This window comes from Zingiber officinale, chromosome 6B, assembly GCF_018446385.1.
Source record: "Zingiber officinale cultivar Zhangliang chromosome 6B, Zo_v1.1, whole genome shotgun sequence".
NCBI lineage: Eukaryota > Viridiplantae > Streptophyta > Magnoliopsida > Zingiberales > Zingiberaceae > Zingiber > Zingiber officinale.
The window spans coordinates 38,115,983-38,138,620 of NC_055996.1; the positions used below are offsets into that span (position 1 = coordinate 38,115,983).

The 22,638-nt window shown below is 34.8% G+C and overlaps 1 protein-coding gene across 1 annotated transcript in view; it reads right to left on the reverse strand.

The window, feature by feature from the left end:
* Positions 1–17,721, reverse strand: part of LOC121992364 — a 34,521-nt gene extending 16,800 nt beyond the window's left edge. Inside the window, exons 1-4 of the mRNA XM_042546682.1 lie at positions 17,602–17,721; positions 16,412–16,462; positions 16,260–16,329; positions 11,424–11,464 (exon numbers count right to left, since the gene is read on the reverse strand). Coding sequence (XP_042402616.1) covers positions 11,424–11,464; positions 16,260–16,329; positions 16,412–16,462; positions 17,602–17,667 — 228 coding nt within the window. The 5' untranslated portion in view covers positions 17,668–17,721. The remainder of the gene's footprint in view (positions 1–11,423; positions 11,465–16,259; positions 16,330–16,411; positions 16,463–17,601) is intronic.
* Positions 17,722–22,638: the final 4,917 nt, after the last annotated feature.

Here is a 22,638-nt window from a genome sequence, read left to right on the forward strand (position 1 = left end):
AAGATGATTGAAGTTTAATAACATTAATAACTTATATTTAAGATGAAATCCTCAAAGAGCTTAGTATAAAATGAAAAATAATTCTAATATTTATTGTTATATTTTAAATCATTGTAAATAGTATGTATACTTCTATGAGTTGTTTTACTTGGTAACTAGAAATATATAAGCAAACATTCACTTTTAGGATGCTTAACTAAGATTACTACGGTTATTATGTTTTATGTAATATTAAGGTGTAATTTAGAAACAAGAATGTATAACAAAAAGAGCAATAACTAGATAAGAGGTGTCGCACACATTATTCTATAGTTCTACATAGCTAAGAACACTTTATTCAATAGTTCTTACAGACGTGGTTAGTCATCTAATCATATATTATATTATATTATTATGCTATCAAAGCAACTAAAATTGTCAGTAGTTTAGTAAAAGTGATTGACCCAAAGCGAGACATTTGTTTTTCTTTTTTTGGTAATACAGATATCTAGCTCTTCGAACCGACTAATCCTGGAGATAACGGCCTGGCCCTAAGAAAATTTTCCACCGGCCATAAAGATAAATCGGGAAACACGTAGGCTCATCCAAGCGCCAGTGTTCTTAAGTTTGTCGTCCCACCAGAAGAAAATTCCTACAATGCGCTATAACTGGGATTCGAACCTTAAATGTCTGGTTAATCGTTTAGAAAGCCTAAGCACGATTAGACCCGACCCCGGGCCGGGTCTGGCTTATTTCATCATTTTTCACACACATCTTCTCTACTCTTAATCTCATTTTCGTATTCTCTAATCTCTACGCGCTTTCGTTTCAATTACAATGGAAGGAGGCGGAGGTGCATCGTCTCGAGCTCGGAAGGAAGCAATAATGAATCCGGGAGGAGGACTGACATTCGATCCACAGGTGATGAGATCGGCGTCTTGAATCCGACACCTGGAGTCTGATTACTTAAGGTTGGGAACTTCCTCTAAAATCTTATTTTTACTAAACATTTTGAGAAGGTCACTCTTCAGTCGGAGAAATCGTGCGAAATGTAAGCATGATCTTCCTCTGAATTCAAGACTATGGGTCGTTGAAGCGACGTGTAGAAAGCAAAGCACCGGAATATGGACTCGACGTTCTCAAACACAATTATCAGATTTTCTTGACTAAGCGGTAGTCTGATTAGGTTTATTTTATATTCGGATAATAAATTAAGAGAATCATTAGCTAAATTTGTTTCCGTAGAACATCTTTCTTTTAGTTTTGGATCTAAATGCACATTTGAAGATTTTTGTAAAGAATCTCTTAATCCATGTGCTAACAATTAAAAAATTAGTAAAACAAGGAAAAAAGAATTTAATTGATGAATTTAGTAAATTAGATAATAAAGTTTCTTTATGTTCCGATATTTGGATTGATCATTGGCAAACACATTCGGAGATGGGTGTGACTTGCCGTTGGATCGATAACTCTTGGAATCTCCAAAAAAGATTATTAGCTTATAGAGTTTTTGATGAATCACATAATGCTCATAATATCGCACAATTATTATGTTTAATTTTAGAAGAATATGGTTTAACTCATAAAATATTTTCAATATCATTAGATAATGCTAGTTCTAATACCGCTTGTATAGATGATCTAAAATTTGTTTGTCAACCTATTATTGGAGGTTTATTTTTTCATATTCGTTGTGTATGCCATGTTTTAAATTTATGTGTTCAAGATGGTTTAAAAATTTTAGAAAGTTATATTAAACCAATTAGAATTGCAATTTCTTATTTATGGTCTCATCCATCTATAATGAAACAATGGGGTAGGTTTTGTAAAATTAATGGAATGAGACCTAAAAATTTCCACGTGATGTACCAACACGTTGGAATTCAACATACCAATTATTACAAGATTCATTTCAATATAAAGAATTATTATGTTCATTTTTCACAAAACACTAATGCTAATATATATTTATTTTCACAATGGAATATTTGTAGTAGTATTTGTGAAATTTTAAAAGTATTTAATGATGCAACCGAACAACTTTCTGGTGTTTATTATCCCACTGCTCAATTAGTTTTAGAAAATTTTTCTAATATAGTATTAGTTTTAAATGAACATATTAATAATGAATTTTTATCTCCTTGCATCTTAGCTATGAAAACTAAATGGGAAAAATATTTTTATTTAATTCCTGAAATTTATTTAATTGCATTTGCTTTAGATCCTAGATTTAAATTAGAAGTTTTACAAGAAATGTTAACTTTATATTATGACGCTTTAATTACAATTAAAGATTCTTCTTCCCCTGATCCAGTTAATATTATATATAATGTTAGAATTTATTTATATGATATTTATAATCAATATTATGCAAAATATGGAACATAAATTAATATTTCTGAAATTCAACAAACTACTAGTAGTAATTTAAAACTTACAAAAGCTCAAGTTCCACAGGGAACTTGAGAATTATTTTACGACTTCTTTTGATTTTAATGGGGCAGATAGCGAAAACTTGATATCTTAAAGTGGTGATGCTCAAGCTTTCCGTTCTCTCGTGATCGAAATTTTAGCTTGTCGAATAAATGAGCGACGATCGACGATCAACTTGTCTCGACTCGTTGGAAGCCCAGCATTCTTGGACGATTGGACGGGCGGAGAAAAGAATCGAGGAATCGACTTCGGATGGCAGTTGAAGATTTTGATCTTGAAGGACAAATCGGCGAGAGGCAGGAAATGGAAGTGAATGAAAATGTAAAAGGATAAAATGTAAAAGAACTACGTGGGCTTTGATTCCCTTAAAGGGATACGTAGGCGACTTAAATAAGTGCAAACCCTTTTTTAATAAATTTTAATTTCTAATTTTAATGTTTAATGTTTAATGTTTAATTTTAATTTTTAATTTTTATTAACATATTAATCTTGAACCCATAGCCCCGAGGGGCAAAGCCAGGCATGTTTAATCCTAGCGTTAGGCTGATTAAAGACACCTATCCTTCTCAAACATCCCTAAGTCTCGAACTATTGATGCCCTTCGATGCAATATAAAAAATGAATCACCCAAAATCTTGAAACTAAATTGATAAAGCAAAGAAGATAATGGTTTCACCAAAATAAAATCTTCTAATACATATTTTGCGTATGAAAGTTAACTTGAAAATTATATTAATTAAAGAGAATTAATATGAGTACTTTTATAAACTCGACTTCTCAACACAACGAAATAAATATTTTAAATAAAGAAATACAATAATTTTAATTAGTTTTAATAAAGACTATAATTATTTCCTATTTATCGTCAAAATAAATAATGCTAATTACTAACTGACAAATTTCAACACGGGACAATCACAGACATTTTCTAATTTTTTTCCTTTAATCGAGGATGCCCAAATTTCTAACTAATACAACAACAACAACCAAACATAATCTCTAATTAATACCTAATTTATTTTTTCAAAATTATTTTCTGTACCCCATGTGCATTATTCTCCTCTAAAATATGACTCCAAACAAGTTGCCAACTTCTCTTCTTCGGTATTATTTTTAAGCATAAGAAACAATTAGTTCACTAAGTTTGTTTAACAATGTTTCTTTAATATTCCAATGATACTGAAATTGGCACATTCAATTTCTTTTTATGCTTTGATCGTGTGATATTCTTTTTTTGGTCATCTTTCCAATGAGTAAAGAAACATCTGAATTCTTATTCGATGGGAATGATATTCATACCGTCATTAAAATCATGCGACATGGAAAATAGGAACTCTCACTGGTAAATCGATAAAAGTAGTAGATATGATGATTAAAAGAAGAATTAATATTTTGTGTGTACAATAGACAAACTGGACAGGCAAGAAGGCAAAAATGATAAAGAACTCGGGTTTTAAGTTATGGTATACTGGAAAGAATAAAGAAAGAAATGGAATGGGTATTATTGTAGATAGTTTGTTAAAAGATGAAATTCTACGAGTAGTTAGGAAAGGGGATAGAATTATAGCCCTTAAGATAATAGTGGCGAAAGAAACTATGAACATAATTAGCGTATATGCACCACAGGTAGGATTAGATAAAGCTACCAAATCAAGATTTTGGAAGGACTTAAATGAAATATTACACAATATTTCACCAAATGAAATGATTTTAATAAGAGGTGATCTAAATGAGCATGTCGGAATGAAAAATGAGGAATATTAGAGAATACATGGGAGTTATGGGTTTGGAACGAGGAATGAGGAAAGGAAAACTATATTAGATTTTGCGATAGCATATGACCTTATATTAGCTAATACGTTTTTTAAGAAAAGAAAAGAATATTTAGTCACATTCAAAAGTGAGAATAATAAATCGCAAATTGACTTTCTTATGGTTAGGAAAAATGATAGAAAGATTTGTAAAGATTGCAAAGTCATCCCTGGAGAAAGCTTAACTATCCAACATAGGATAGTAGTGTCGGATATATGCCTCAGACATAATATGAATAGAAAGAAAATATATACGATTCCTAGAATTAAGTGGTGAAAGTTAAAGGATGGGAAGCAAAATATATTTAAGGAGAAAGTAGAAGTTTAAGCATTAGGTGAAATATATGATGACTCTAATACAACATGGGATAAGATGGTATCAAAGTAGAAAATAGTAGCTAAGAGTGTACTCGGTGAATCAAAGGGGCATGCACCACTAGGTAAAGAATTTTGGTGGTGGAATGAGAAAGTACAAGAGAAAATGAAAGAAAAACAAATAATTTATAAGGAATTATATATTTGTAAGAACGAGAAAAATTTTAAAAAATATATACAATAGCCAAGAAAGAAGTTAAGAAAGTAGTGAGTGAAGAAAAAAATGAAACTTTTGAACGATTATATCAAAAATTGGATACAAAAGAAGGGGAAAGATAGAATAGCTAAAATAAGATAAAGGAAAACAAGAGATCTTAGCCAAATAAAATGTATTAAAGATAAATATAATAAGGTATTAGTAAACAATGGAGAAATAAAAGAGCGGTGGAAGAGGTATTTTCATCAACTTTTTAATGAAGATTTAGGTGACCAACTTAACTTAGCTAATTTAAGTAGATCAAATGAGTATAGAAATTTTAATTTTTATTGTAGAATTCAAACTTCAGAAATAAAACAAACTTTAAATGAGATGCGCAATGAAAAAGTCGTTGGACCAGATGATATTCCGATAGAGGTATGGAAGTGCTTAGGGAAACAAGGGATTGAATGACTTACAAAATTATTTAACATGATATTAAAAACGAAAAAAAAGTCTGATCAATGAAAGATAAGTACTCTAGTTTCCTTATATAAAAACAAGGGAGACGTACAAAATTGTGCAAACTATAGGGGTATTAAACTAATGAGTCATACTATAAAACTTTAGGAAAATATAATAGAAAAAAGATTAAGGAAGGAGACCACAGTGACAGAAAATCAATTTGGGTTCATACATGAAAGGTCGACAATAGAAGCTATACATCTTCTTAGACAATTAATTAAAAAATATCGGGAGCAAAAACAAGATCTACACATGGTATTCATTGACTTAGAAAAACTTATGATAGAGTCCCAAGAGAAATTATATAGAGAATTTTAGAAAAGAGATGTGTTAGCGTAACATATATTGAACTAATTAAGGATATGTATGAGGATGTAACGACCAGAGTAAAGACTTCAGACAGAAGAACTGAAATATTTCCAATAAAGACATGGTTATATCAAGGATCAGCTCTAAGTCTCTATCTTTTTACACTAATTATGGACGAACTCATTATGCACATTCAAGACACAGTACCGTGGTGCATGTTGTTTGTAGATGATATTATTTTGGGTGATGAAACACGTGAAGGAGTAAATGTTAAACTAGAATCTTGGAGAGAAACACTAAAAGGGAAAGGTTTTAAGATTAGTAGATTAAAGACAGAATATATGGAATTTAAGTTTAGCAATATTAGAAGTAATGAAACAATTGTTAAGATAGGAGAGGACGAGTTGCCCGAAACTGAGAGATTTAAATATTTAGGATCATGTTTGCAAAACGATGGAGAAATTGAGAGAGATGTCTTACATAGAATACAAGCAGGATGGGTGAAATGGAGGGGAGCGTCGAGTGTTTTATGTGAAGGTAAGTTCTATAAAATCGGAATTAGACCTGCTATGTTATATAAAACTGAATGTTGGGCTATGACTCGAGCACATGAGCAGAAGATGAGAGTTGCAAAGATGAGGATGTTAAGGTGGATGTGTGGACATACGAGGATGGACAAAATAAGAAATGAGAGTATTAGAGAGAAAGTCGGAGTTGCATCTATTGAGGAAAAACTCCGAGAAACACGTTTAAGATGGTACGGACATGTACTAAGCGATGTGAAACTATGATAAACATACATATCAAACGAGGAAGAGGAAGACCAAAAAAGAGCATCAATAAAACAAGATAAAATTTATTTAAATATAGATGATGATATAATAGGAGATAGAGCTCAATAGCGTAAAAGGATTCATACAGCCGACCCCACCTAGTGGGAAAAAGGCTTGGATGTTGTTGTATTAAAATAATGAGACATAAAAGCGATAATGATGATATGAAGACGATAATGATGAGGATTTCACAAAACCTATAACAAACTCAATATACAAAAATGAATTCTCAAATTTTGAGTTTGTTAGCACGTGAAGGTAATTGTGAGATATTAGTGTTCCTAATCAAGTTTTGAGTTTGTTTTTGCAAAATTTGATCTACGTTATATTTATGATGTTGAGATGCATTCTGTAATACCGGATTCTAATTCAAGATGAACATCTTGACGTAGAATCAGTTGGAATGATCTACGATAAAGACGAGTACTTCCTGCCTTGTTCTTTTCGTACTTTGATCTTTGTGCATGATCTTATGTTTAGATAGTTGCTAGATTTACCTTGACTCTATTCGTTCTTACTTCTTGAGGTTAATTTTTTATTTCTGGATCTTGCATGTTGATTTATTTTGATATCCATGCAATCTTATTATTATCCATACTATATATAATAATTTATGCTCGTACTATTATGCTAGTGATACTATACCGTAACATAACCGTAGAATATTGAACTAAGTTACTGCTTGATATTTATTTATGCTTGTGTATTTGTAAGATCATACCGTAGTGTAGGATATCGAATATCCTACTTGACCTTGTGCTCATGCCTAAATACGACTGTCCACCATTGTTACATTGTTATACCTTATCGACCATTGTCTTCCATTCATGGTTGAAAGAATCGTCAGCAATCGTTGTTATACTCTGTCGACCATTGTCTCACATTCTTAGTTGAAAAACCGTTAGCAATTGTTGTTATATCTTGTCGACCATTATCTCTGACTCGTTGAGAGTTATCAGCGATCATGATATATACGACTGTCCACCAGACCATTCATGGCAGCGAGTTCACGTGCGATCTATAGCTAGACAGCTATGTATATACCCTGTCTGTCCACGAGACCATTCGTGGTAGCGAGTTCGCGCGTATATAGTGACTGTTTACTTACCTGTCTGCCCACGAGACAATTTGTGGTAGTGAGTTTGTGTGTATATAGTGACTGTTTACTTACCTGTCTGCCCACAAGACAATTCGTGATAGCGAGTTCACCTACACAGTGATTATTTGTTTACCATGACTGCCACAGGACCATCCGTGGTAGAGCGTTCTCAGTCAGTGCTTGTTATATATTTGGTATATGTCGATTATGTGTTTGTTCGTGCAGATTAGGATGTACTGTATGTACTCCCGATTTATTGATCACACCTATTTAAGCAGGATAGTGCAAAATTATTATTATTGATTATACTTTAGTTAGCAAAGGATTATAGTGGCATACTTACTTTTGTAGTAAGTATTTTCCTAACACTGTACACCTTTACTCTTCTTATGTTATTATCATGCACTACCTTCTATTACTCGTGGAATCATTTAGACTCACTATATGTTGTATTTTTCTTCCTTCAGGTAGCAGGTAGATGATATATGTATAGAGTTGCTTTGAGGATCCTGCCTGACAATCTCACGTCACATCGAGAGTTTGGTTTCTGCTATTGCTTTTACTCATATTTTAGTTTTTCGAACCTGTTCATATAATAATTAACTTGAATGCGGATTTTTATCTTGTGTTGGTCTTTTGCTTGGTTTGATGTTTGTTGTGTTAAGCCAGGTCGATCCATTGTTTTGTTCATGTAATTTACCTTATAACTTCCGTTGTGTTTTTCTCCTGGCTATATAGGCTGCTTTTGTTTTTTATCTTGCGTGGTTGTAGTTGTTTCCGGCCCTGTGGGCTGATTTTATTATTTTTGTTCAACCGTGTGGCTATATATCTAGGTTTCAATTGTCATTATTACAGAGAAGGTGCTATCCAATTTTTGTCAGACAACATTACTCTTGGGGCGTGACGATGACTTAAGCACACGAGTAGAAGATAAAAGTTGCAGAAATGAGAACGTTAAGGTGAATATGTAGACATACAAGGATGGACAGAATAAGAAATGAGAGCATTAAAAAGAAAGTCAAAGTTACATCTATTGAGGGAAAACTTCGAGAGACGCGCTTAAGATGGTACGAGCATACTTAAACAACCAATAAATGCTCTAGTTAGGCGATATAAAACTATGATAAATACGCACATCAAACGAGGAAGAAGATAAAAAAAGATTTAGTTAACAACTATAAAATAAAATAAATTTTATTTAAGTATAGATGATGATATAGTAGGGGATAGAATCCAATGTCATAAAAAGATTCATATAACCGACCCCACCTAGATCCATATAACCTAGTGGGATAAAGCTTGGTATTGTATTCTCTACTTCCACTATTTTATTTAATTCTATTTTTCTCTTTTGCTATCTTTTTCTTTTCTTTTAAATTTTGTTACCGTCAATAAAATAACAAGAATACAATTTTTTTTTAGCAAGGTTGGCAATGCACAAAGATAATGAGAGGACAAAGGGGTCCAATTATAACGTAATTGAACAGTAACCGTGGGAAAAGTCGGGAATGAGGGACTTTAATGAAGATGAAGAATGGAAGGATAACTAGTATTGAGATCAAACCACTGAGTTTCGGCTCTAATACCAATTAATACAACACCAAAATCAATCACTTAAATAACTTAAGAACTTGGAACAAATTTGATAAAGTGAAAAAGATAATTAAATTAAAAATTATATTAATTCAAAGATAATTAATTGCAAGGCTTTAGGCTTATTTTATACACTCAACTTGATAGTAAATGTAAAACAAATATTCTAAATATAGAAATAATATTAATCTTAATACGGATTGTAATTATTCCTTATTTATTTAGAAAAAAATATTAATGTTAATTACCAAACAAAAAAAGACAGCTCGATGCACGAATCTCCCGTCATGTGAGGTCCCCGGGAAGGATTCATTATATGTAACCTTACCTATTTTTTATAAGAAGTTGTTTTTAGAATTCGAACCTGTGACATTTCAATCACAAAATAACAACTTTACTGTTACGTCAAGGCTCCCCTTCAATGTTAATTACCAAACAACAAAAGTTAAATCTACCATTTATTACTAATGTATTAATCTAGAATATATTTTCAATTCTTTTTCTTCATCATAGATGTGCCCAAGGTTTGAAGTGTCGTGCCGCCCGAAACAGTCGAAATTTACCGTTCCGGTGATGAAACGAAACCGGCACATAGGAGCACAAATTTCACTGGCGCCGGAAGCGTCGCAGGTCTCTTCTCTTCCGGTGGCGGCGGAGGCGTCGCACGACGCTTCCCTCGGCGGCGGAAGCATCGCGCGGTGCCTCCGCCGGAGCCGGAAGCTTCGCACGATGCCTCCACCGCCGGCGTAGGCGTCGCGCTCTGCGCGACGCGATCGCGAGATCTGGGCATTGTTACAAACGAAATTTTTTAAATTAATTAAACAATTCCTAAGTGTGAGATTTTGAATAGGCTTTTATAAACCCTAATTAAATTATCCCTATAAAATATATTTAAAATTTAAAAAAAAAAATTTAAAAATTAATTGATATTAAAAAAAATCTTTATACTGTTTTAAATTTATTTAAAAATTTTTTAAAAAAATAAAAAATTCTAATAAATCATATTTATATTCTAATAATTTATTATTATTTTTTTTTGCTGTTTAATTTATATTTTAATTTTTTTTACCATTTTAAATATATAAGATTTAAATTAATAATTAATTAAATGAATAAATAATTAATTTATATAATTATGATGTATCAATTTTAATTCGAGTAATTAATACATCTTTAAAGAAAATTATATTTAATTATTTTTTAAATACAGCATAATTAATACATCAATTTTAATTCGAGTAATAAAACTAGAGTGTGTTGAGAGAGAATGAAGAGCAAGAAAGTGAGATGAGAGAAAATAAGGAAAGAGTGTGTGTTATGGGAGAGAATACATGATGAAAGAGAAAATGATAGAGAAAGTGTGATGAGAAAAAAATGAGGCGAGAGAAAGTATAATGAAAGAAAAAGTGTAATAAGAAAATGAGAAGAGCGAATATGATGAGAGAGAATAAGGAGAGAGAGTAATATGAAAGAAAAATTAAACAAATATATTCAAGGTATTTTTGTCTAAAATAATTTAGTGGATATCCAAGTTTTTAGACATGGTGAAACCTAAGGGAGGAGGTGGGTTTCATCAATACCCAAATATTTAGATTTCATTTCAAAATCTTAATTCTCATTCCCATCAACCAAACATAAAATTTGAGAATGAATCCAATTCCCCATTCTCATATCTGTGTATCAAACGTCACCTTAAAGTTGTCAAAGTAATGTTTGGTTATTATTTATCATATCAGACTTGCGACTTCAGTTGGTTGTTGATTGATCTTATCAAATCTTTAGTTTATCTTCCAAGTGAATCATGAGATAGGATACATGGTGGTCTGCTTGTCCAACTCAACCAAAGAGATATCAAGCATGTGCCAGAGAATGATCTTGGCATAGTCTTATCAATTTTGTCAATCATACAAGTTGAAATAATTGCTAACTTAATAATACAAGAAGAAACAAGTTAGATCCCAGGTGAGAAAATAGAAGAAACAAATATTAAAAAACAGTTAGGTGTACCTTGATAAATAATGAAAAGACCGCAAAATAGGTTAGATTTAAGTTGCCATGTTCAAAAACAGAAATTCCATTGGCAAATTAAATCAATTAAGATAGAGATCTGAAACGTAAATACAGAAAAAATATATTTAGCATAGTTAAAGGAGATTTAAGTAATCTTCTTGCTATTAAAAACATGACCTTAACAAATCTTGATGGTATAATGGTCTACAAAATTATCCCCACATGACTAATTCATCTTTAGCAATAAAGATTGGATGATCCTTTTAGCAAATATAACCTTGTGCACTAGAAATTGTAGCAAAATAAAACAAAATGCATACCTTTCCTTCAGCAGCCCTCCTCAACTTCTGCCAAAATGCATCTACCAAAATGCAAACTTATCAGTTCAAACTCTCTCACCAAGAGAATTCAACACTAGACTAATTTTTGTTCTACACTTGGGTTATTTTAAGGTATAATAGTTTAAGATTTTGCATATAATACATAATAAAACTCCAATTTATAATGAAAATCAGTATTTCTTGAAGCAACATAAGATTCACATCACAAATGGATCTAAACATGCAAAAATAAAAAAAAATAAAAAAAATAAAAGGCAACCCATTGCACGAAGCTTCAGTCATGCAGGGTCCCGGGGAAGGATCTATCGCAACCTTATCATTTTTTTTGACAAGAGGTTATTTCCAGGATTTGAATTCGCGATCTTTTGGTCACAAAGCAACAACTTTATCGTTGCGCCAAGACTCCCTTTCAACTAAATATGCCAAAATAATAAAAATAATTTTCTAATGGTTTATGACTGAAGCAAGTATGAACTATTTTCAATAAAAACGGTAAAGTTACCTTTAACACCATAGTTACAACAATGAATGAGAATCTAAGAGATTCTGAGCTAATATTGTTAAGCATACTCTATACCCTCTCCTGTACAAAGGAATAAAGGAGATGTTGATTTTGATGGGCTACAATGCATCATTATTAGCATCGCGTGCTTAGAGCTTGGACAGAGCAAGCAGCCCAACCAGCTTATAAAAAAAACTTTCTAGGATAATTTCAGCGAATTGCAATGTTATTTGACAAATGGTAAAGTCGGATATTGGCTGGGTTTGATTGTGGTTGCGCATAATTCACCTTGAGAGCATATATGAGTCTAGAGGGCGCTTTGGAGCATGTGTAGAGGTCATGATAGACCAAAATACTTTTAAGGGAGGAGATTTTTCTTCCCAACAGCTTTTGGTGTCAGGGGAATGCTAATGATGAGGTTTTTATTGTTTTCTCAACAGATGTTGGAGATCCAATGAGGATTGGGAGGACTACTGTACATGATCTTGACAATGTCAACCAGCTTGAAAAAATAAAAACCAAACTTTTCAAGGATGTTTCCAGCAAATTTTGTTGTGATTTGACCAATGGCACAGTAGGACTTTGGCTGGGTTTGATTGTGGTTGCGCATATTTCAGCTTCAGAGCATGTATGAGTATGGAGGATACCTGGGTGATCTTTTGCTGTCCAGAGTGCTTATGGTGAGGTTTTTATTGTTTTCTCAATGGATGTTGAGAGCGATCCAATGAAGATTGAGAGGACTATTGTTCATGATCTTGACAATGTTTGGGTTTCATCTTGATTTTTGGTCTCACATAACATACATGGTTTTCCTCAGTGCAATAGGGGTTAGGGAAAACCACATTATATTACTATTCTTTTGTGTGTGTGCATGTGTGTGTGATACTCCATCACATGGATTAGCAGTGGATATCATTCTACATTCTTTTATAAGCATTGAATTTCAATTTACCCAGGGTGATTGAAACAATAAGCATCTTTCTTTTATAATTGAGAGAGCTACCGTACACAATGACAATGTCTGAGTTTCATTTCACTAGTTGATCTCATATATCTCTATGTGCACTAAGCTTAGGGAGAACCATATTGCTTTTGTTTTTCTTATATGATTTTCAATCATGGGAAACAGACTCTATCAAGTGGGTTTGCGGTGGATATGATTGGGGCATTCTATAAGCATTGGATTTCAACCTTCCAAGGGCAGTTTGAGATGGTAAATTTAAGCATCTTCCTTGCTATAATTGATCATACCCATAATTCTTTAATAGTGACAATACTAACAAGCAATGTTAAGGCAGCATAACAACATGTAATATATGAACACACGTGATACCTACAAGTGATATGAAAACACAAGTTTCTCGTATCTTTAAAGAAATGCATCTTCATGGTTGATGTAGTCAACACAAGAAAAGCACAAATTTTTTATGGATGGCAAGGATGTCAATCAACACCAAAGGGTTCTATTAAGAGATTTTATGAGGTTTAATATATCTTTAGGGTGATTGAGAATGTCACAATTGTTGGCACAACTAGGTTTTCTAGGAACCATACTTCAAAAAAGGAAGGCCAAGCAAGAAAGCTATTAGAAGACGTAGGCAAAAGCATGGATTTAAGTTTCATTGTGTCAAGTAGCATGGGTAAATCATTTCATTGATGACCGACATGTGGAACAGCCCAACACTTCTTGCATTATGATCTTTTTGCCGTCTCATTAGACCCTTCAGCATTGTGATTTCCTTTGCATAGGAATGACCGCCTCATCGTGATCCATCTGACAAGAACCTTTGGCATTCAAACGATCTCCTTCGCATTGAAATCTCCTCTACATTGGAAGGACTCACCCTATGCCAGCATTGTGATCTCGATCTCACAAGATGACCTCCCTTTACATTAGAGCACTTTCGACATTGCTATATCAATCTCACAGTTAGCTCCTCCCTTTACATCAACTCCTCTACATTGACACTCTACGAAAACCATAGCAAGTCAAGTAAGCTTTTCGTCTCCTATTTCTCTTATTCCTCTTCCTCTTCCTCTGACACTAATACTGCACCCACCAATATCATCTCGAGCTAGCCGAGGACTGAACCCCAGCTCGACTTGAAATTGCAAACCTTGGGAAAAAAACAATTAGTACTATCAAGTAATATCTATATAATGTTGTCACATAAAGGGTTATTTATGTAGATATTAAAGTAGTGCTATATAGCAAGCATCCATTAAATTCTTTTATAAAGATTGTTAAAAGTATATGTTGCTTAAAGATAAAAGGAAATCTATCATTTCAAGTTTGAGTGACAGTGCAACGATTACACAAAGCACGATGGGAAGAAATAGTCATTAGGGCGAAGATCTTAGTGAATTTAAACTTTAACCCATATCTTTTGATGATATTTAATGCTGGAAACATATAGTCACCAGAAAAAAATTAACTTGTGAAAGGGTAGAGGCTCAACTGCGCAAGGCAGTGTGCAAGCAATAAAGGTTGAAGAGGTTAGTATAGCTGTCATCTCAGAGGAAAGAATATCCATTTTAAAGTATGCTTTATAAAGTCATCCCTTTTAGAGTGCCTTATACAAATTCAATTTGTGGAATGAATATTTATACTAAGGAGTTGTTTAAACATTTAATGGAGATTTAAGAAAGAGCCTGAGTCTAAAAGATATCTTGGAGGTGGAAGTTCAAGGCATCAACATAGTTAACCCAACATATTTTAGAGTAAATGTCCAAAAAAAAACTTTTAAGTCATTGAATCGATTAGATTCAAACAAGTACAATAATATAACAATTAGTAAAGTTTTGACAATGGTTCACAGGTGGTGAATCCATGAGAGGCATAGAAGATATAGAAAAACTTATGTAGCACAATGTTGTCTCAAGACATCAAATGAGCAATGAGAAAAAAAAAAGAAATGTCAATTATCCACAGGTGGAGAAATATAGGGAACCTCCCTGTATAAAAAAAATAGCATCATAATCTGAGTATTATATAAATGGGCTCGATTGAGTTGGAGTTAGGGATTAAGATGATTTAAATGTGTGAAAAGGAAGAAAACCTCTTTAGAGTATCACCTGATGCAATCTAATCAAACGGTAAATCTACACCTTGTCCAAATGGAAATTTGTCCATTTGTTGGTTTCAGCGAGGTGTTGGACATTAGTTTAATGTGAAACACCTAAGCATTTAGCTATAGCCAAGCTAACTAGATTTTCCCTAACTCTTTAAAAACACTACTCTAGGGTGCTTTTCACAAAACTTTGATGTGTTTGTAGTTTGCACAACAAGATTTTGATTACATTTCATTGTACATGTAGGATTTTCACCATAGGAGTACTTTATAGACTATAGGAGCTTTAGGGTAGGTTGTGGGAGCCCAAAAATTTATAGGGAGGAATTTTTTTTCCTTCTAGAAGAGAGTTTATAGTATCTAAAAATTAATTCAAATGTTGCTTTCATTATTTCCTCTATTAGTTTGGAGACAACAAAACCATAGATGATTCAGAAAGCTACTTTTTGCGGCAGGAATAGTCAATAATTTATGTTTTAAAATACTACTTTCTCTTCTAATGAATAAACTTAATTTTGTCTTCATAGAGTAGGCTTTAGGGTCAGCAACATTATATAGCACTTTTTTTTCTCTGAGTGGATTTTTTTTTCTGTTACAGGGGACAAAGATTCCTAACAAAGAATTCAAGATTAAGGTGTCAAGGTTACTCTGCATTTTAGAAACACTACACTTGAATCTAAAGAGAGCAGTTTGGGGTGGTGAATCCAAGTTATCTATCTCGTTTGGATTTATCCTACTGATAATCCTGGTTGTTCTTTTGGTAGTATCAAGACCAATATTGTTAAAGCTACCTTCGACCCTAGAAGGGGGCATTGGAGCACTTTTGGTCCATTCAAAAGGTGTGGCATTCCAGCATCTCTAATGATGTGGCATTCCAAGAAACATAATTCTCAAATAATTGTTTTATTCTCAGTAAAGGCTATCTTGATTAGTTAACCATCATATAATATGATGCCAAGATGATGAGAGGAAAAACTGAAGGTCCAGAAAATAGGATACAGAATGGGCATCTTCACTGACCCAAAGAACTATCCAACATCAAGCCTTTTACTTCCATCAATCATATAACTCATTTCCTGCAGTAGGTCAAGGCATCCAAGGTTTTATCTTTACTTCAATCAAGGTGGGTCGATTTAACATCAGAAAATAAATTGATCCATTGAACAAAACTTGCATGGCATTTGGATATATCTAAATAAAAACTAATAAATGCATACATTGCACAGCTAGCTGTAAAATTACCATCACTTTCAGTTTCGTTTGAGTTGTCTTTCTCATCCATTCTGTTCCAGGTATTTTTCCATTCTATCACCTGTTTCAATAACTTCCAACTAGGTCAGAATCACCAATCAATCATAAACATTTACTAAAAAAGAGAAAACCTAGAATTACACCTCATCTTGTGTTGAGCATGAAGTAGATCCTGCTGATAAATCTGATGCAGCCTGAAACAGTATGTTATAATCATAGGATAGAAAAAAAACTAAATTCCAATTTATAATCGTTCATTCCAACTTATATACTTGACTATCTCATCTAGCTCAAAACAAGGATAACATCTCTTGGAAGAATAGTCAAGCACTCATTAACTCTACTGCTGCTGAAAAAATGCACAAGTTTCTCAGCAATTATGAAGTAAAATGATTCCATTCTTCATCAACTAAGCTAATAATTATATTTGTAGAAGTATGAGACAAGGCAACTGATTATTCTACCATCCGATCAATATGATATATCTTTCTTTAGAGGCATATATTATGATAACGAAATACAGAATTAAGCTATAACGGAAAACCAGGCAAGAGTCCATCCATGCTTGATGAATAGGGATCATAAAAAGATGGTTCCTTGTAGGTTAAGAGAGGAAAAAAAAATACAATGTCAATTGTCAAGTCTTCAACTGATTTCAAATTCTAGTGAATAACTTATTAGATAGTATACAGCATGTGCCAAGCATCTACACTTATTCATAATCCACTCTAAGATTATTTGACCGGTTTTTTTTCTTTGGGGTTTTAGATCCCTTGAAAAAGCCACTCCATGAAGAACAGGTTTAAACTTAAGAAACACAATATGTTCAATTTCATAACAAACTCAGTTCATTAATTTCATTTATTTATACTTTGGACTAATCTCGGACATTCTAATCCGACACATGACCACCTCAACAAAGTATACGAATCAGTTTCGTAACAAACTCAGTTGATTAATTTCATTTATGTATACTCTGGATCTGGAAAGAGAACCTTGGAAAGGTAAAGTTGTAGCTGTATGACCTAGAGATCACGAGTTCGAGTCTCGAAAACATGCAAAAGGGTAAGGTTGTACAATAGACCCTTTCTGAGACGAAGAAGATTTAGGTTACAAAAAGCCAAACAAGAAGGACATAATCAATAATCCTCTAGGAAAAATGATAAGTAGAAATTGAAACCCTAGAAACACATCGAAATCAATAATGGGCTAAAGAAAGAATCGAACAAAAACATAATCATTCTTCCACATCCTTAGGTACGGTAAAAACAATCCCAAATCAAAGATCAAATACAAGAGGTGTTAAGAAATGAAGGAAAAATATGGAAACTACGCAGTAATCTCGAGATCGGACGACAGGGAAGAGGTCGAGAATGCGCCGGAACTCCCGCTCGTCCATGGCTTTCGGCGACTTGCACTTGGCTTCCGCCAGCACATCGTGCCTTATTCCTAACGTAATAAATTACTAAAACACGGATTGGCTGCCAAAATCAAGCCCTGGTTTCGGCCCAACCCAGCATACTCTCAATTTGTGTCTACCTCTTACAACATAAATTAGGATTCAAGCCCCGGGTGGTTCGGCCCAACCCAAACCATTCTTTCTTTAGCTGAAGTCAATATTATCCTGATGAAATCATGTTTAGCTCGCATACTCTTGCTATCACAATGATTAATGATTAATAATTATAATTAATAAAAAGTGAATATATATGTGCAACTAATCTCACCACATTGGACCCTATCATTATCCGTTCTTGAGGTATGACATAATTATTATAATTTAACTATGAAAATTAAGATGAATAAATTATTAATTATAAAAATATTAAAGTTGTATGTAGTGAGTAGAGTCCGGATTGAATCCATCAAATTACCCGTTTCATCAAATAATTTAAACAGATCGTGTTGAAATATTATCAATATATTTAAAGGCGGATCCAAGTTGGTCGTCTCGTGTGAGTCGACCTATGTAGGTCGGCTTGTGGTGGGCTTAGATTGGCCCACGAGTTGAGGAAATATATATAGGTCGGCTTGTAGTGGGCTTAGATTGGCCAGCGAGTTGAGAAAATATATATATATAATGTTGAAATATTTAAAGGACAATTTAATAATCTAAATTTAAAATTTTTAATTTTGTCTATTTATTTTTTTAGCTCTTGAGTATCCGTCAAATTCCTAACCCGCCTTGAATTAGATTTAGTATCAGAATAAGCGCTAGTGGAGGTGAATAGTGCATATCATTTTTTTAATTTTTTCAGAAGACTTCGAGGGATAACATAGTGGAAAAGAAAAAAAACACAATGCTAACACGTTTCTTTTTACTTAGTTTATAGCCTGATGATTGCTAATCCAAGATCTATAATCGTTGATGGCTTTTATTGGACAATCTACTAAAAACTCGAAAATTACAAAAGAATAAACTAAAAACACAATTATACCAACAAGAAAGAGTAAGACTTTTGGCGTTGTTGTCAGAGTAGTGTTTCACCATTGTAGAGTAGTTTTCGGAGCAGCATGCGAATATGAAAGTCATGGAGAATGATATGTTTCAAGTGCTGGTCGAACCCTCCTTTTATAGCCCTTTCCAAGCGCCTTAATAGAGGCTGAAGTGGTGGGACCTCAGCAAAGCTCTATTCGTCAAAATTTATCCTGATCCAAGCGCTTGGAAGCTAATGTGCTTCGGCCAATCAGAAGCTGCCACCTCATCTTGCTGTTGGGTTGGGTTTAGGGCACCTAGATCCCTTCCAAGTGCCTGAATCAGTTGTTTTCAGGCTTTAACTCCTGCATCATAGAGTTAGCATAGAATAATAATATGAAAGCAAACATAAAGTAATTTGACAATCTCGAGACTGTCTAGTCTTGACTTTGGATTTCGTTGAAACTCTAGGTTAGACCTGTTGGAACCACAAGATTGTTTTGGTGTGATCAACAAGTTAAGTTAGGTCCTGTGTGTATTTAACCTTGTGTCTAAGTGTGCAGGAGCTTAGGAACACAGGTAGTCGAGCAGAAGACGCAGCTAGCGAGAAGGACGGCAGTCCGAGGGACGAGGTGCTGCGGAAGAGTACACTGGCGGACGAGAAGGAAGCGTGCGGTGATTCCGAGGGACGAAAGTCGGAGCGGAAGATTGCTCGGGGAGCAAGAGACGCAGCTAGCGAGAAGGACGGCACGCGGTGCGTCCGAGGGACGAAGACTGCGGATGAGTACGTCGGCGGACGAGAAGGAAACACACAGCGATTCCAAGGGACGAGAAGCCGGAGGAAAGCCCGCTCGAGAAGACCGGAACTTGGGTTCGGGTGAGCCCTATTCCGGATAGCAGAGATCACCCAAGCAAGCGGATCCGGAGTAGAAGACCCGGACCGAGTCGAACCAAACCGGAGCAGTGGTCCCCGGATGAAAAAGTCAACGTTGGTTGACTTTGGGCTCTGGGGCGGCCGGAGCAGCCCGGGGCGCCCGGAACCCTTCCGGGCGCCCGGACCCAGTATTTTGACCAGATCGAGTCAAAACTCGATCTGAACGTTGGGGGATAAAATTTATCCCCCCCAGGGCGCCCGGAACCCTTCCAGGCGCCCCGACCAAGGCTATAAATATAGCCTTGGTCCAGAAGCTTTAGATAAACTCAGAAATTTACATTCTAAACACTTGTGCGCTTCTGTTCTAGTTTAGCTTCTGTCTTTTGTGCTTTCACTGCTGTAAGAGGCTTCTCCGCCTGAAGGAAATATTTTAGTGCACGTTCATTCTTTGGATTAACAACCTCCTTGGTTGTAACCAAGTCAAATTGTGGGCCTCTTCTTTCTGCTTTTTATTTACTGCTAATTTACTTTATGCAAGTGTTCTGTTGAAAGTTCGAGAAGGGTCTTTTCTGTTTATTTTTTTCAGGCTATTCAACCCCCCTTCTAGCCGGCCCAACGGTCTTACAAATGGTATCAGAGCCGAGACGCTTCAGGAGGACTAACCGCCGAATGAAGCAACGAGATGGCCGGATCTAACATCCACTCACCAAAATTCGAGGGGGACTTTGCGAGCTGGAAGAAGCACATGGAGGTATTTTTCGGTACCGATTTTGATTTATTACTAACAATGGAACACGGTTTTGAAGCTCCCGAGGGCAAAGCGAAAAATCAATGGACAAAGAAAGAGCAGGCCGAGTACGTGGCAAACAAGAAAGCAGAATTCCATCTACTAACCATACTTCCGCCACAAGAAGTCAACCGTGTCGGCACCTACAACTCGGCAAAGGAGCTTTGGGAGAAGTTCCTTGAATTACACGAAGGAACATCCGAAGCCAAGCTTGCGAGACGGGACTTACTTCGCAACCAGCTCACCAACCTCCGTCTTGAAGAAGGTGAAACAATTGCACATCTACACTCGAGGATACAAGAGTTCATCACCGGACTTTCGAATCTCGGAGAAGAGGTAAGTAACCGAGATTCGCTCAGGTACGCTTTAAATTCCTTCCCTAGAAATTCAAAATGGGCATCACTAGTAGATGCTTTTTACATTTCGAAGGACTTAGAAAAAATTTCATTAGAAGAATTTTTTTCAACATTTGAAGTGCATGAGTCAAGATGTGCAGGAATGAGGGAGCCAAAGAACAACGTCGCCCTCAAAGCTTCGAGAGACGAACCTAAATCGAAATCTTCTCTCGACGACGAGGAAATGGTAATGATGGTAAGACGATTTAAGAAGTTATACAATTCTAGAAAAACTAACCATTCACAGGGTAGAAAGAAAAGAACTATCCGCTGCTACCATTGCGACGAAGAAGGGCATGTCAAGGACAACTGCCCTAAGCTGAAGAACAAAGACAAGGAAAAGGGTAAGAAGCCTATCCAAAAACGAAAGGCCCTGAAGGCGACGTGGGACGATACCTCGTCCGAATCAGAAGTCGAAGCATTTTTCGGACTCGAACTGATGGCGAGTCATCAAGACGACGACTGCGATTTAAGCTCTTCCGAAATGAGCATCGAGAGCATCGATGAAGGGGGAGACACGTCGGAAGAAAGCAGCAGCTTAGGGGGAGAAACGGACAACGAGATCGACAAGGTAAGTTAGGTACGATCTCTTCCTCCCAATAAAATGTTTAAGTTCGTTAAACTTTTAACAAAAGATTGCTGCAAATTAGAAAGTGAAAATAAAAATTTAAAAGTAATTCTAGCTAAGTCTTGTCCCTTAGAAGAATTAGATAAATTAAAAATAGCAAATGAAAATTTGAAATTTGAAAATGATGATTTGAAAATTCAAGTAGATAACTTGAAAAACTATGCATGTTCATCTAGAACCAATTTTAGAAGATTTAATAATTTAAATTGGTACTTTAAATATCACCCGGGACAAATTAGGAACATTTCAAGAAAATATGTCCCTAAAAGCTTCTTAATTAATCCAGTAGGGTGGAACCTATATTGGGTTCCTAAATCATGCCTAAACTAAATTGTAAAATTAGCGCTTTAAGTGAGAAAATTAAACAAAGAATTTCCTTATGAGGCTTTGTCAAGGAAGTGGTTGTTGCTCCAATAACCAAGAAGGCCTAGTGCCTCGCCACGACCTGGAAGTCAAAATATTGAAATAAATGTTTAATTAACTTACGAATAAAGCATTAATACAAGAATTAATTAGTGCTTTAAAAAGATTATTCAAAACATTTTATTTCAGAAATTTACTTACTTAGAATTTTTTTCCCTAAGTTTTTTTTGTGCTTAAAAATTCTCAAAAATTTAAGTTAGGATTTTTTTTTCTTACTTAGAAAATTTCTTAAAAATCATTTCTTCCTAAGTTGAAAACTTTTTCCTGAAACTAGAAATCTCAGCTTAAATAACTTAATTTTTTTTTAAAATTTCTTAAAAACCTAGAAATTTTTTTTCTATGTTTTTAAACCCTTAGATTGTTTTTTCTTGGAACCCCATTTTTTTGTGATCAAAGGGGGAGAAAGCAAAGTATAAGTCTAGGGGGAGGTAGATAGATTTTAATCTTTTTCTATCTTTTTGCACTTAAATTGCAAATTAAGTTAATTTACTTAACTTTATTTTATATCTATTTTAACCCTAGCTTAACTTAGGTTGATCACACCAAAAAGGGGGAGATTGTTGGAATCCCAAGGTTGTTTTGGTGTGATCAACAAGTTAAGTTAGGTCCTGTGTGCATTTAACCTTGTGTCTAAGTGTGCAGGAGCTTAGGAACACAGGTAGTCGAGCGGAAGACGCAGCTAGCGAGAAGGACGGCAGTCCGAGGGACGAGGTGCTGCGGAAGAGTACACTGGCGGACGAGAAGGAAGCGTGCGGTGATTCCGAGGGACGAAAGCCGGAGCGGAAGATTGCTCGGGGAGCAAGAGACGCAGCTAGCGAGAAGGACGGCACGCGGTGCGTCCGAGGGA